General features: G+C 43.2%; 2 protein-coding genes across 2 annotated transcripts; both read right to left on the reverse strand.

Annotated features, from left to right (window-relative positions):
• Window positions 1–229: 229 nt before the first annotated feature.
• FBXO4 (F-box protein 4) lies at window positions 230–8,269 on the reverse strand. The gene is made up of 8 exons (XM_009943752.2): window positions 7,991–8,269; window positions 7,665–7,900; window positions 5,857–6,077; window positions 4,769–4,844; window positions 4,088–4,266; window positions 3,017–3,192; window positions 1,871–1,967; window positions 230–1,356 (listed from the first exon to the last, which is right to left on the reverse strand). The coding sequence occupies exons 1-7, from the start codon at window positions 8,267–8,269 to the stop codon at window positions 1,878–1,880; spliced, it is 1,257 nt and encodes a 418-aa protein (XP_009942054.2). The 3' UTR covers window positions 230–1,356; window positions 1,871–1,877.
• A 61-nt stretch (window positions 8,270–8,330) lies between these two features.
• Window positions 8,331–12,101, reverse strand: RIMOC1 (RAB7A interacting MON1-CCZ1 complex subunit 1). Its single transcript, XM_075411060.1, has 6 exons — window positions 12,011–12,101; window positions 11,521–11,621; window positions 10,924–11,070; window positions 10,395–10,526; window positions 10,078–10,192; window positions 8,331–8,764 (listed from the first exon to the last, which is right to left on the reverse strand). The coding sequence occupies exons 1-6, from the start codon at window positions 12,099–12,101 to the stop codon at window positions 8,475–8,477; spliced, it is 876 nt and encodes a 291-aa protein (XP_075267175.1). The 3' UTR covers window positions 8,331–8,474.
• Between the last annotated feature and the right edge of the window lie 3,220 nt (window positions 12,102–15,321).

The following is a 15,321-nucleotide window of genomic DNA, read 5'->3' on the forward strand; positions in this document are numbered from 1 at the left end:
TATCTTTAAGTTAATATAACTGATGTTATTTAGGTTAAGAAAAATTAAATTCCCTACATTATCTTGACCTTTGTTAATTAAACAGATAACATACTATAATGTTGTTCATTAATGACAAATTATGACAACGATAATTTGCTGTTGGTTACGACAGCACGACTGCAGACATTGTCTCTCTGTGCGCGTGTGCATGCATGGGGGAGCTTAATACACACAGAAAGACTGTGAATACCATTCTTTAAAAAATAATTTATTCCTTATGAAGAAAGCAGAATAAGGTTCTTCCATAAAAAAACATATTAGTAGTAGCTAACACAACAACAGGTTCCTACATTCAACCCTCTACAGACAGATCATTACAGAATTATTATGACTAGCAGGAAAGCCACATACACCCAGTCACAAAGTGTGGAATTTTCCCCCAAATACTCTTTTGTGTCTTCTGTATCTTAAAGTGCAAAGCACACATACCCTATTAAAAAAAAAGGATAAACTACAACACTATCATAGTATAGCTTCCCATGGATTTTCACTTGCTGCTCCCACATGTTCTGATCAGAAGACATCCAAAAACATCTACAAAGCTGAGTTAATTGTGCATAAAGACAAAAAGGAAAAAAAAAAGAGACACTTCCTGTGTCTGTCCTAGATCATTAAAAAATAAAAAACCTCTCGAATGGAATGTTTCTGACATTGTTGTGTTGAGCATCACACACATATACCAGATAGAGGGCAGTTACATCTGAACGGCCACCATGTAGTCATTCATTTATCTAACTACCAAGAAGAAATTGTGCAACTATCGCATTTCCATGGAGAGAGAAAAAAAACAGAAAGAACACAAAACTAAACAAATACATGCATAGGCAAGAAATCCAAGGGAAGTTTCTGAACATTCACCCAATAATTAAAAAAAACATTGCAAAGGTGGAAGACTAATCCCAAATGACATCAATATGGAAAATACAATTCCAGCTCTGAAATGTTGTTTCCCTTTTTATAAAAGTATTTGCAACTATGTAGAATATTTCATGCCAGTTACACTCCATATCTGCAAATGGCAACAATTATTTGAGTAACAGATAGGTCCTACACATTTGATAAACGTCCTGAAGTGCTAACGATTTTAATTAATATTTATTCATGACATCAGAGGTATGTCCAATTCAAGCTAATAATTTCACTACAACAGAAGGCAGGCGATGCTGAAACCTTTTGTGATTGGTTTATAAATAAGATCACAAACAAGAAATAACAAATTCATACACGGCAGTTTGTTTGTTTGTTTGTTTGTAAGAGTTTTAGTCTGGGCCAACAATTCTCCTGCAGGTGCCATTTCTTGTCTAGGCACTGTTTCTGGAAAAAAAGAAGGGGAATTTACTATTGTGAAAGAGATACTGTCTTTCTGTCAGCCCACTACTGTAAAACGTACAGTGATCTTCTTTGGTTGGGAACCGTCACTGTCAAGATCTCCCCTGAATATATTTATAAACATGTGATGCGCGCCACAGGGCTGTGCTGATAAACTAACCCAGTGTTAGGTGTATTTACAGAAGAGATTAGATTATAAAATATACTGAAAAAAGATTGCACCCTAAAGGCCCCAGCTTGAAAGAAAAAAAAAAACAAACCAAACACCCAGATTGCCCCCCAGAATCACTTCTTCATCAGCTGCTGGAACCCAGGCAATCCCACCTGTACTTCTAATTCAGGACTACAGTTGGAAGAATGTTAAAGTATGTGCAATGAAATATACGCAGGTTTGCCTTTTAACAGGTTTTTGCCCTTTTGACAGCGCTCTCTCAGGACAAGGTTCTCACTTCAACTGAACTGCAGAACACCAAGGTCTCTATGCAGTAAAACAACTTACAGTTCCATTACTGTGCATTTTTACTATTTGCTTCCTCCAGGAGCCACTCGATTCCATTTAGTAATCCAGCTAAAGTTGCAGCTACAGTGTCCTGCACCTGTAAAAATAAAAAAAGCTAACATATTAGAGATAACAGGTAACAGGGTCTAAAAGCATTTTAGCATCACTCCATGTCTATCCTTAAAGCTGGACATACTTCCATAAAATCTAAATTTTTATCACTGGTTTAAAGGCCCTTTAAACAACAAAGGTTCCCTAAGAGTAAGGTACAAAAAGAAAACACTACTCTTTACAAAATTAATTCTAAGATCCATTAGGAAAGCCTTACATTCTTGGTATCAAGGTGAATTTTATGTCAATTGTTCCATCAGCTACTCTGGAGCATAAGGCTTACTTTATAGATGAGAATCTACTTGAAAATTTTTCTTGTAACTCTTAAAGCAAAAATGCTGCTAGCTTTAGAATTCAATGCATACAATTAATTCTCAGATTTTGTAACATATTATAAAGAGGCTACTATAATTGGTACATTTTTTAAAAAGCCTGTAAACATTTTCCTAATAAAAACAAAGGAATTACCTCAAATTAGGATTCTGCTTTTTTTGGTAAAGTATTATTCTTTGGCTACACAACACCACCAAAAATAAATTATGTGTGGCTGAGCCATACTTCTGTATACTGTGCCTGACAAGTATAAAATAACAGGTTAAGGACCTCACATGATAGGTAAAAACCTGATTTATCAAAAACTCAACACATCACGTCAAGCAAGTGACAACTAACAGTCTCCTGAAAGTGGCAGAAAAATCTACCTTGTGCCCAAGGCCTTGGGTCATGACTCAGGAAATTTAGATTTAAATTAACTGAAGCTTCCTTACTCCCTTCAAGACCAGCATTTTGTCCTTCCTTACAGTCTGGTTTCTTCTGTGTTCCTGGGCAAGCCACTTAGTTCCCCTACATTCAGACAGGCTAACGCTTCAACTTAGACAACCAGAGAAACTAAATTCTTCACTTAAGTGGAGGGCTCACATACTAGTGTGGAAAGCTGCACGCTTGCCTAGGTAGGTACAGTTCAGGAACCAACATAAGCCTGAATTAAATTTAAGCCACAGAGAAACAGAAAAATAAAGGTTTAAAAGCAAGTACCATCCAGGGCTGACGCAGCAGATTTAGTTGCAACTGATGTGCCACGTAAACACACGGAATTCTTTTCATACCCATGTGAGAGACACAAGACAAAACTAGCAGAGGTCTGTTCGGTGGCCCAAGGGCTGGATCAATCATTGCCAAAATACGAGCCAGTTCCTCTTGACGATCATGATCTATGAAACAATTTTTATATATGCGTATGAAATACATGCAAATCCCATGGAGAACTTTTTTTTTTTTTCAACTTTTCAAATATTTAATATTTCAGAGGCGAGGAAAGAGAGGGCTAGAGGAGACATGGCCAGATTCTCCAGTTCTGCTATTGCAAGGCTGGATCATCTGCATTCATGTCACATAGATTTTCATGTCACACTTAGATGTTATTTTAAGATCTCCACAGATTATACAGGCAGCCTGTTCCAGTCCTTAACAAGAGTGTTTTCCAAATATCTCAGAGATCAAAACTGCAACCAGCCATGAAGAAATACTCACACACTGTACAGTCAGCAGCCCTTCCCTATTGACTGTACTTTTCTCCTTAGTATATCCCTTCACATATTTTTCACCCTCTTCTTTTCTGAGCTAGCCCTTTCCCTCCACTTAAAGACAATTACCATAATAGTTATTTGGATTATCCTCTTACAGGACTGTCCTGATTTGGACTAATTGGATCTTTTAGTGCAGTTTTCCTGGTGAAGGCTCTGTTTCCAGGCTACTGCATCACCACCGACGCATTTCAGGCTTCTTCTCCTACCCGTGCCCAGAGTTTTTTTTGTTTCGGTTTTGTTTTAATCCAGACCGCTTCCCACACGTAGCTTAGACAGCAACCATATCAGTATCTGACATAAATGAAAGATGGGGCCATAAACCCTCACGGGGAGATGAGGGAGAGTGTCTAAGATAGGGGACATCTTTGACTGGATAAGCCATGAAGAAATAGCAGTAATGAAGAAGGTTCTGAAAGAATCAGAACACAGATTTTGATGTATTGCATATTCTTTGCAACCTTTTACAACATTGCAATCATTCGCAAAATACAAATAAATAAAACGAAGAGAAATCCCTTACTTTTATGAGCTTCTGCATTGGCAACATAAATGAATCCATCAACTACCTCGCACACCTTTTTCACTTGAGCTATCACACTGTAGTGCACAGCTTGCTGATTCCCTGCTACGCTGTTGTCTTGGTAGAACATCTTATTCACAGCAACCGCTTGCTCTGCCCTTGCTCTCCTCCTTTCCACACTGAAAGATATTTCAATGTTTCTCAGGTTAATTAAGAATGCAAAAACTCAAATTTGAGAGTCTAGGCAGCACAGTACAGGGACAGGAAAATGGCCTGAGCCAGCAAAACAGTTTCATTTCTCCACACACCCCCTGCCCCACCTTCTTTTCTAGTGTACTTATGCAGATGGTTAGCAATTCGCAAGATGCATATGAAAATACACCCCAGGATGAGTTTATACAGTGCTTCAAAAGGGAATCAATCAAGGTATCAAGAGCACCTGTTATGTATTTGTCATACACGTTTGCTTATGTATAAGGTTTGGAAAAGGTTTATTACTTCCATGTGAAAACTAAGCAGTTGGAGAAAGAAAAAAAAAGTGAAGATGTGCATCGAAGCTTCAGTTTAGAAGGGGTAGCCATGGATGTGAATGCACACATAAAAATCACGTAACAAAAACATGAGGAAAAGTATGAAATAACAGAGAAACCGTACTTTTTTTTTGTGGAGAACAAATCTTACCTGGTGGTAGAATACAGTGTCAGAATATTGAATTTTTGATTGTTATTAAACTGAAAAGTGACTCCTGATCCAATTCCTACAGGGAAAAAAATGAATATATGAGATTACAACTATTTGTTTACTGAATATAACTAAGTGGTAGGCCGAAAATTCCAGTGGAGCTATAAAGTGGATATGTCCAACACTAAGTGTTGCTGTTAAGGGTAGCATACTTACTATTTTACAATGAAATGTTATACTTGCTTTAATTGATGAGACTATTAATTAAAATCTGTTCAATAGCATTAAAGGAAAACAAGGTGGCATCTCCATGTTTCCGACACCTAGACTTGAACCTACAAACCTAAGTCAGAGAGGAGCTAAACTTGCGTTTATTAGCCTAAACTGGCGTAGCCAAGGTTCTAGTCTGTTCATGACAAGCTGCACTGAAATGGATGTAAGAGAGAGAAAAGACAACAACACTGAGAAATATATTTTCACACTTTCTATAAATACAATGTAATTATTCCAATTCTGCTGTGATGAAATAAACATTAATTAAAATGTAATCAATTTTTTTTCTGGTTTGGACTGCAGCGAAATTACAGATGTTCAAATCTGTGTTTTTAAACATTGAAAAAAATCCTCCACCTGCTCCTATAACCTTCTAAATGAAATTTACACCACTTGACACCACAAGACTGAATCATATAAAGGATCACTCTTGACTTCCTATATGAAAACACATGTGTTTTTTAGCTAGTTACTACAAGCAGTATCTAAAGAAAGTTCTGTCTGCATTTACCCGTTACAACAGCAGGTGTGACATGTAATTTAGGATCAAAATAGAAGTACAAGGAGCAAAATGATCCCTCTGACATTCTGCAAATTTAATCATAAATTCATTACTGCTGCATTTTTATCCCAAATGTTCATTGCATTTATCCTTCTGAATAAATACAAAGGGAGGAAAATAATTTTTTTTTACCATTCTGCTACTGAGTTTCAAGGGGAGGAAAAAGCATCCCTTTTCTCCATTTTTCCTCCAATGTTTTTTGTGTTATATCTATTTACAAAATAAAAAAGCCAAAACCCCAAACCAACATTACCATGAATTTGTCTTTGAGGTAGGCCAACTACTAGCAGAATTTCTGGGCATGTCATCATCTTTTGCACTAAGGAGTCGTCCAGCTCTTCCAAACCCGGCCCAAACATAGCAAAGCGAGGTTCTGCCTGAGTGACCAGCGACTGCAAAAAGGAAGTCACAGCTCCATACCGGGGGCGGCTTGATTTCAAACTTCTTCTATTCTGAGGACAGCTTTTTTTATATCTGTGTAAAATAGACGCAACTAGAAATTAAACACAAGATACAAAAGAGGTGTTAATCAAACCACATAAATGGATTTAGGTCCCACGCTTCTCATGCTTTGTCACTGCTACAATCCAAGCATGGGTCAAAAATAGTGAAGTTCCAAACTGACGGTTTCAAGCACCAGTGCAAAGCAGGTGAAGCCATTAGTCCTTTCAAAGTCGCCAGACTGACTTTTTGGACTTTAGTACACTTCTATCTACAGACCTTTTAGCTTCTTTTAAAAAATAAAATAAACAATTACAAATTTCCTCATCTCGCTGAACATACAACTTTCATAAAATTACAGTGAAGCTGATGCATCACATACGATGTAAAAATAAGGGATTTTTGAGTCTGTTTCAGAACTTGTTTAGATCACTTTTCTGTTTATTAACTATGAAACAGGTAGCTCCATCTGAAAAGGACCACTTCCCCTGTAGGCACAGAGAATGCATGCTGTGAAAGGAGAAAGATGTTGTCTGCAAGTTTATGTGCTCATTTGGTACAGAAGCTAGAGGGCATGAAAAGACTTTGGTAATCAAGGGAAAGAAGTAACAAAGAACTGACAGACATCCCAGAGAAGCAGCTTCAGTCTTTGCTTCTGTGGTCACGGCAGGCTGCTGCGGGACAAATCACTTCAGGGAAATGCTGTAAGTGTGCTCTGAGACGCTTTGGTTGTGATCAGCAAAACCATTCAGTGCTCACAGACACAATGGAAATCAGTAACAAGTGGTTGTGGTTTCAAATAGGTCAAGTCTGAAGTATCCAGGCCTAAAGAGATTTAAACCCAACGTTCAAAGCCAGCAGATATTTTGCACTTCAAATTCTTCATGCATCTTTCCCGTCTGTAAAGTGGGGATGACAGGCACAGAGACTGGAGAGGTCAGTGCACTTATCATGAAGAAAGTGTTTCATGAAATCACCTCTGGAAAATTTAACAGCAAATTAAAAAAAAACCAAACTGCAAATTAGTTGAGGGAATTGAATGAAGTTTTAGAAAAAAAAAAAACAAAACACAGAATAATCTGCTTCAGAGTTTACTGAGTCATCCAAACACATTAGAAGTGTAGCTATGTGTTTCAACTGTACTAGCTAAAACCCCCTAGGTCTTCCAGGTAAGATGAAAAAAAATGAAGATTCAGTCCATTTGCTGTAGTTTGAAAACTTGTTCATACTTTTATTAAAATAAGAAATCATTTGTCATTGTACTAAGAGCAAAGAACACACTTTTAATCAAGATCAACCGTATGCACAGCTTCTCAGATGACTGTATTTCTGTGGCATAGCAGACATGCAGTTTATAAAAAGCTTTTTTTTATAACGTTAGCTTTGACTTTTTTGCAACATTTTACATTCTTGTTGAATTCCAGACAGAAAGAGCTGACCAAACTGTCAGACAACAGAAAACTGTATTTCCAAAATAAACAACGGACTTGCAACACATCAAAATGTAAGCAGCAGCTTACAGCACAGCTTTACTGCTGTAAATATGAACCATGCTTGTGGGCTGAATATTAATGCTGTAGAGAGACTGTAAGTCACATAAGAGAAGATGAAGGTACTTACACTGCCATGTAATCGTGCAGCACATTATCGCTGACTTCTGAAAAGGCTTTATTAAAAATCTCCACATCTGGGAGCGATTTCCAATCAACGGATGTCCAGAAAGGGAGATCCCTCAGGAGAAAATACCTCCACAACAAAGGATCTTGCACAGCCGCCCTCCAGTAACAACTCGTGCTTCCTAAATGGCACAGATCTTGGGGTGAGAGGAAGGACATGATGTTCAGCTGCACGTCGATCTGAAAACCGTGGAGAGCGGCGGTTTAACGACCCAGGAACTGCAAGGGACGGGATGACGAGCTTCCCCACCCCGACTGGGCCCCACTCACCGGCAGCGTCTGCAGTGCGCTCACCTCCTCATCTTCCGGGAGCGTTGGGCGCGGGGGACCCGCGAACGCGGCGGTATCGCCGCGTTCGCGGGTCCCCCGCGCCCAACGCTCCCGGAGGATGCGGAGACGACCCCGCACGGCAGCCTCCAAACCACCGCGCTCCCCCACTCCGCCGTCGGCCATGGCGCTGAGCCTCACCGCCTCTCGAACCGAGTGCGCCGGCGCCGGCGGGTGATGCGGCGTGGAGGGACACGCAGTCATCCTCCTGTGCCAGCTCATGACACAATCAGTTTTGTTTTTTTTTCAGAAAGACTTGATTAGACTTTGGACCTGTATTCCAGGAGTTCTCTAAACGCATATTTTTAATGCAGCAAAAGGTATACATTTTAATAAGAAGAACGGTCAGACACCGAAGCAGGGATCACCTCCCCAAGCGCACTCTTCGGGCACAAAGTTTCTTCCAGCACAGCCAAAGCAGCGTATTTTAGTCGTGTGATTTCACGAAGCAACGCAGCATTTGTTTTGCAGCTGTTGTGTTCCACCCTTGGCCTTTTAAAGGTCCCTCACATACAGCCACATACTTCGTTAACATGTTTTTGCCCGTTTCTCTGAAATCCAGCGACACGCTCTGTGATCTGCAGCTCGGGCCACTGCTACAGACAGGATCTGTCGCCTCAAGGCTTTCCTGCTTCTCTTCTCCACAGTGCTGCAGACCCCAGTAGCACATTTCTCCACTGTACATCATTGCCAGTAAGTGAGTGTCACTAAATACACCTGCAAAAATAATTTACATCAAGTATTTTATTGCTCTGTTACAAGCAAGTACGTGGCTTGTTAACTTCAAATTTTTATTTTTCAGTAACACCAGAAAAAAAATGCAAAAAGCCACTATAAGCCTATTAAAGAGGTACACCAAAAAAGCAAATTTTAACCATGAGATGACTGACACTGCCCAGAAGAGAACCTGGATCAAGGCCTTGCTCATTTCTCCACCCATTCTGCCCCTCTATAATGCTAAAATCTTTAAGATTGCCATATGAATATTACTCTGATAACTGTGTCTGCCTATTTGTCTTAGAGAATTTCAGTACTTCCTTACAATCTATTAAGTACAGATATGACTATGCACATTTATTTTAGAACACTTCTGTGCCTCCCACAATTTAAGCCTAAAAGAAGATGCTATCTGAGCATCATCTTAACTCAGGTTAACCAGCAGCACCTTTAGCATTCGAACAGAAAGCCACATATGTGTCCATGCTCACTGGAAAGAAAAAATCCTGCTAAATAACTGTAGAGATCAGTTACTGAACTTGGCTTTACATTGCGGAGCTGAACTGCATCAACCCCGCTTTCAGCTGAAACCAAGCAAGATGGTGCTCCATCTCCCCACAGCCAGAGCAGGGCTGGTTTTGAGTGTGTACAACGTGGACACCAGGTCATCAGCACCAGCTGTTTCACCTTACGAATCCCCTCCTGCTGCGCCACCCTACCTGCATCACACTGATGCAGCCTCAGATCCTCATGTAAATGCACCACAGTAATGCAACTTACATAAAGCTACATAAAGTGGAGACAAAGAATAAAATTTTGCCAAATTTAATCGATTGTGTGCGTGTACTTTCTGCCTGTGTGAAGTCAGTAATTCTGTGTTTGTACCTGTGTTCTGCTAGATCTGAAGAGGAAGATCAATATGTGAACATCTAGCACCCTCTGCAGTCGTATTTGTGCTTTCAACACTTGTCAGCTGACAACGGGATGGTTGTAAAACACACATGCTGTGCATAAAACACCCATTGCCTCAGTTCACTTTCCTCCAGTGCACCCCAAAACACAGAGAAGACGAGCACTGCCACCTCCCAAAATCCATGAGTCAAAAAGAAAGGGCGGGGGGGGGGGGGGGGAGGGAGGGATAGTACTGCTGCTGCGTGTAGTTTTTGTTGTTATTGTTCTAAAAAGTGACACCTTTGGAATATAAATGAAGTAAAACAAAAAAATATGCAATAAAGTACTTCATAAAGTGGAGCAGTTATTAAGGTGAGAGGGTTGTGGGATTTTTGGAGTTGTTTGGGTTTTTTTTTTTTTACCTTCACTGAGTAATCTAGCTGTGTCTTTATCTTGAAGTGAGACATCTTCATTTAGCTGATGAGGGCATCTAAAGCTAAGCATCTTCATTAAGTAATGAACTCCATCATTAAGACACTGAGTACAGTTAAAAAATGAAGAAAAAAAGATCCTTTTAGATTAGTTGTGATTAATTTAATGACAGTCAGAAATACTTCCAGCTATGAATTTTTCAAAACCCTATTTAAAAGGAAAAAAAGAAAAATATGTATTTTAAAAGAGAAGAGTCAAACTTTAAAACCGTATTCACATGCTCATAGAACTTTGTAATCTCCTTTACCTTTTTAAATATGGCAATGTTTTCTCGTAGCCATTCATTCCTTTCTTTTGCTGTATGACAATACATGTAAAGCAGGGCTCCTTTTCTCCAGTAAAGACATTCTAACAACTCTGCACCAAGGATGTTGATGGGCTGAAATAAAGTCCAACAAACTGGGCTAACCCAGAAGTAAACCATCTGAACTAGTCATATACACACTACTCACACATGCAAACAGTGTGATATCAGGTCTCTAACTTTAGAGGCTGTACTTAACAGGAATGGTGACAGACACAAGCCTAACACTTTGGATGTAAACTGCTGAAAGCATCTGGAATCACGAAATGTTAGTCAGAAAAATTCTGAGCACGCAATAAGTTCTCTGAAAAAAATATTTTCAGGGACTACTATTGATACACAAAAAAAGACTAGAAAACTTTTCACTAGATCTTAAATATTGTCCATCAAAAATACTACTATCCTGTTTCAGATTTTTTTTTTTAAACAAATGAAATAATTAATTCTCTGGCTGAATAATGTTAGTACTCACTTCTTCATTTATATTGCACTCCCTCACTAGGGCTTCTGGTTCTGAAAGAATGCAAATTAGTTCTTTAATTTTCTGCATGGAAGATTCTTCTGGAAAATCTTCATCCACAAGCTGGTTTTCCTCAAAATATGTTATGTCTAGGACAGCCTGTGAAAACAAGAAGATACACAAGGTAAAAATGCTACCGGCAACATGATCAGATGATGGTCTGCAGCAACAGGCAAACAGAATCACAGAATAGTAGGGGTTGGAAGGAACCTCTGTGGGTCATCTTACAGTTTATAAAAACGTTACCACTCCATGGTAATTTTTCACATTTAGCTCACGAAAGCTGCCAGTTAAATGTACCGCAGGATCGCTGACAGTAAACACACACTCAAACCCCTTTCCCTCCCCGCAGTACCGGCACTGTTACTGCCGACTCCAGCCACCTCCAATCCAGCCAGGCGCAGCTCCGCACCTCGCGGACGCCCACCGCACACACCGAGCCTCCGAGGCTCCTTCCCGCCGCGCCCCCTTCCCCACGCACAGCCCCGTCCCACACCCCGCGCAGCAGATCTTCCCGAAAGGGAGCTCTCCATGCTCCGAACACACCACCTGCGTGTAGAGCTGCGAAAGCGTGACAGCACGTTCCTTCCCTTGGCCACAGAGGTCGTTCAGCCTGTCCACGGCAGCAGAGCCCCTGGCGAAGAAGCTGTCTGCAGGGAGGAGACAACGCTCCCTCAGCGCTGGAAACCCCTCGGCAGGAGCCTCGCGGGTTCCGTCCACCACTGCGGCAGCCAGGGCGGCAGCTGAGCCGGGCGGCGTCCGACAGGCCCCGTCCCGCCGCTCCCCCCCGGACGGCGCTCAGGGCAGTGCGCGGGGACGGCCGCCGCCACACGCCCCGCTCGCACCGCCGCGCGTCCACACCCCGGCCCTCAGCCGCCCCGCCCCGGGGAACGGCCTCCGGCCCGGGCCGCTCCCCCGGGGCGAGCCTCCTGCCGCCGGGCGTGCAGCGGAGCCCGCCGCCGCCGCCCCGGAGCTGGGGGTCCGGGCCTCCGGCCCCGCGGCTCTGCGGGCCCGGCCCCGCCCTCCCGCGGCCTCTCACCCTCGCCCGCTCCCCTGAGCGCCGCCAGCCGCCGGCCCAGCGCCGCCAGCCGCGGCCGCAGCGCCGGGACCGCGCCCCCCGCCTCCGCCATCGGCCGACCCGCTGCGTCCGCCGCGGCGCCGCTGAGGGGCGGGGCGAGGCGCGCAGGCGCGGCGGCGCCGGGCGCTGAAGGGCCGCGCCTCCGCGGGGGTGGGGCGGGGCGGCCCGTGGGCGAGTAGAGGTGCGCGCGGGTGCCCTGGGCTCTCCGGGCGGCCGGGACTGCCCCAGCCGCGGCGCAGCGTGGTCGGACCTGCGGGCTGAGGCGGCGGGAGGGCCCCGGCGCCTCGGGCCTTCGCGGGTCCGGCTCGGGCTGAGCGGGCGGGCGGCGGGGCGGCAGCCGGGCCGGCCCTGTGCGCCCGGGAGGCGGGGGCTTCGGTCCGAGTTTGGTGTGGGCTGCGGAGCGCTTTTGTCGCAGGCGTTGGTGGCTGCTGCGGGTCGGGGTCCCCGGGAGGGTCCCTGGCGTGCCCCTGTGTTGCCACCGTCAGGCGGCGCTCTCCAGCCCCGCGGCGGGACAGGGCTTGTCCATGAGCCAGCTGAAACGAATGCTGAAAGGCAGCGAGGTGTTTTAAGACCAAACCCATATTTTTTGTCAATGAATAATCTTTTTTTTCCACTTACATTTTACTATTGGATTACTTAAGACGTGGGGTTACAACTGTGAAAGTACAGTTAAATCACCTTGAAACAGTATACCTTTGGTTAGAGGAATGAGATTCAGCTCCAGTTTGTTGTCCAGCTTTGAACAGAACGCTTCGTGAACTTCAGAAGTGCTAAACAGCTTCCGTGTTATGAGGGGAAAACAGTAAGTTTTCCTTTTAACAAAACTTTCTACTATTCCACAGTAAACCGTCAAATATTTTATATTGTGTAGCTATAAAAACACTGTGTTTCACTATATTGCCTCTCTAGCTTTCTCCATCTCTTTACCTGCCTGGAAAAATCTAATAGCTTGGTGTGCATTGGAGTAATGTGCCATGTCCTCACACAATATTCTGGATTTTGTTAGCTTGAATATTTTAAAAGAATAATTGATGAAAGACATTTTTCCCTTTTCAAGTCATGTCGTGTTCATTCTGTAAGTGTCTGTATCCCACAAAAGTACTTAAAAAGAAAAAAAATATAAAAAAGTGCCATTTACTGGGGTGCTTTAGGTGGTGCAAAGTTGTCTACTTAGAGACACCGGGTGTTTTTGCTGTTGCCTGTCTTATGAAAGAACTGCCAAACAGGCCAAATACAAAAAATACAACAAAAAAGTAAAACCAAGTAAGTCCAAATACAACAAAAAAGTAAAACCTAAAAGGCAAAATTGTGTTTGCTTCCAGAAATGGCTTGATTTCTAGAAAAAATCTCTTAATGTTTTGGTTGGAGATCTATTGTCATTTGTTCCTGCAGAGTTCATAGCCAGATACAATTTTTCTCCTGAGGACCAGCTGTGTTAAAACCAGAAGTATTATGGTAGTTAACCGTATCTTACCTGAGAGTAGAGGAGATGGTGCTTCATGTTTTAAGTGAAACATGACACTCTCTGTGTTGTCAGTTTTGGGACTAAAGAACGGCTGTGCCTTGGTAAGTTCCTGTCTTCAGATCCTTTGCTTGCTTGGTCCTGCCCTTACTTCTCTGTTCCAATACCCAGCTGTGATTCCGTGTTGCTTTCTTAGTTCCTTTCTTCGTAACTAGTCAAGTGGGCTGGTGGGTCAGCCCTTAACAGTGAGGGAGATGACATCCAGCTTTCAAGATGTCTCTTATAAAAAAAATCAAAGAAACAAAACAAAACAAAACCACAAAATGCTTGTGTGCTGACTCATTTCATGAAGGAAGTGGTATTTCTTCCTGTGCTTCAGGCGCAGCTGCAGCTTACTTCAGCTGTTTCTATTTTGAAAGCTAGATGTATATGCAATGACTTTTTCTCCAGAGATTGTTATCCACTCTTTAGATCTACGGTGAAATCTGATTTTGACCCTTCTCATCAGTGTGTGAGGTGGAAGAGGTGTGTTTCTGTTAATGCCAAGCTGATGTCGTGGATGAGCAGTTGGGTCGCTTAAATGATCACTCAAAAGTTTTGCAAGAAAAGATTTTACTGCAAGCTTAGAAAATGTGATCTTACAAAAAGTTTGTTGGCAAGGTTCACTCTATTACTTATTAAATGAATGGAATACAGGATCGAAAGGGGGTGTTGAGTAGAAAGTGATTTATACAGAGTAGAAGAAAAGTGTAAGGGGATAGGGAGACCCTCCCTTGCTGTGTCACCAGGTTCGGACTGGACCCCCTTGCTTTCTAAACTCCTTCTCAGAGAGGAGCCTGGGTGCGGCTGGATCCAGAACCGGCCTTAGGCCACAACGGTCTGTGCCTGAAGGATATGTTTAGCAGCCATTCAGGGTGTGCTGACAGTTAAAGGAGAAAGAGAATCACAGGGATTTAGAAGCTATTAATCACTGGTTAACTTAGCATTTAGAGAGTGATTAGAAAGAATTTGCTATCACAGTCACAGTACTGGAATATTATACTTTGAATCGATTCAGACACGCACACACATACACACACACCATCATAAAAATTCCCCTGGAGTTCAGTGCAATACTCACTTCAAATCAAACGATTTCCCAAGGGGCGAAGGCTGTGTCTGGAGGAGATCAGCCCGGGTAGTTTGCGAGTTGCTCTGAGAAGCGTCGCGCTCAGAGGGAGTTACTGGGCGCAGCCCGCTGCGGACTGGGAGAGCTCAGGGGGCCTTCCTTGGTACCGCTGTGTGTAGGGTCTCACGATGACTGACTTCAGGCATCAGTAATTTTCCATCCTGGTCGCCATCCAGAGGATGCAGTCCTGACGTTTAGACAGCAGCTATACAGCTCCAGCAGTACCTAGACCGTGCAGCTGTGACACTCACCAGGCGGGTGCGACTCCAGGCATCAGGAGTTGCTGGTGCGGTCAGGGAGTGCCTGGTCGGCCCAGCTGCTGCTCTTGTGCAAAGACAAGGGAGGTGCCAAGCTGTCGCCATTCCCTGCACACCAGCCAGCCATGCCTGTAGTGCGAGTTGGAGCACAGTGTTGGCTGGTTCTGGGATTGCCATGGGGGGGGGCTGCACCACCACAGCTGATGAAGTAGAAGCTGATAGAGGTGTTGAAAAAAAGAGGTGATGGAAGATTTTCAGGTTTTTTTATTTGTTTCCCCCCCACCTGGTTTTGCCATGAAATGTGGTATAGTCTGTCATCTGTGATGGAGTGGAAGATGCCTATAGTGGCTTACTTGTCTTACACCCTACATGCTCCCTGTTGGAG

Source organism: Opisthocomus hoazin, chromosome Z (genome assembly GCF_030867145.1).
Source record: "Opisthocomus hoazin isolate bOpiHoa1 chromosome Z, bOpiHoa1.hap1, whole genome shotgun sequence".
Taxonomy (NCBI): Eukaryota; Metazoa; Chordata; class Aves; order Opisthocomiformes; family Opisthocomidae; genus Opisthocomus; species Opisthocomus hoazin.

Excerpts from the sequence above, each read along its gene's own strand:
- FBXO4 (XM_009943752.2), bottom strand. The coding sequence starts at position 8,269 with ATGAGCTGGCACAGGAGGATGACTGCGTGTCCCTCCACGCCGCATCAC. Across the intron at positions 7,901-7,990 it reads GCGCACTGCAGACGCTGCCG|ATCGACGTGCAGCTGAACAT; the intron begins GTGAGTGGGGCC and ends CACGGTTTTCAG. Across the intron at positions 3,193-4,087 it reads CAATGCAGAAGCTCATAAAA|ATCATGATCGTCAAGAGGAA; the intron begins GTAAGGGATTTC and ends ATTGTTTCATAG.
- RIMOC1 (XM_075411060.1), bottom strand. The coding sequence starts at position 12,101 with ATGGCGGAGGCGGGGGGCGCGGTCCCGGCGCTGCGGCCGCGGCTGGCG. Across the intron at positions 11,071-11,520 it reads TTTCGCAGCTCTACACGCAG|GCTGTCCTAGACATAACATA; the intron begins GTGGTGTGTTCG and ends TTGTTTTCACAG. Across the intron at positions 10,527-10,923 it reads AGTGCAATATAAATGAAGAA|CCCATCAACATCCTTGGTGC; the intron begins GTGAGTACTAAC and ends ACTTTATTTCAG.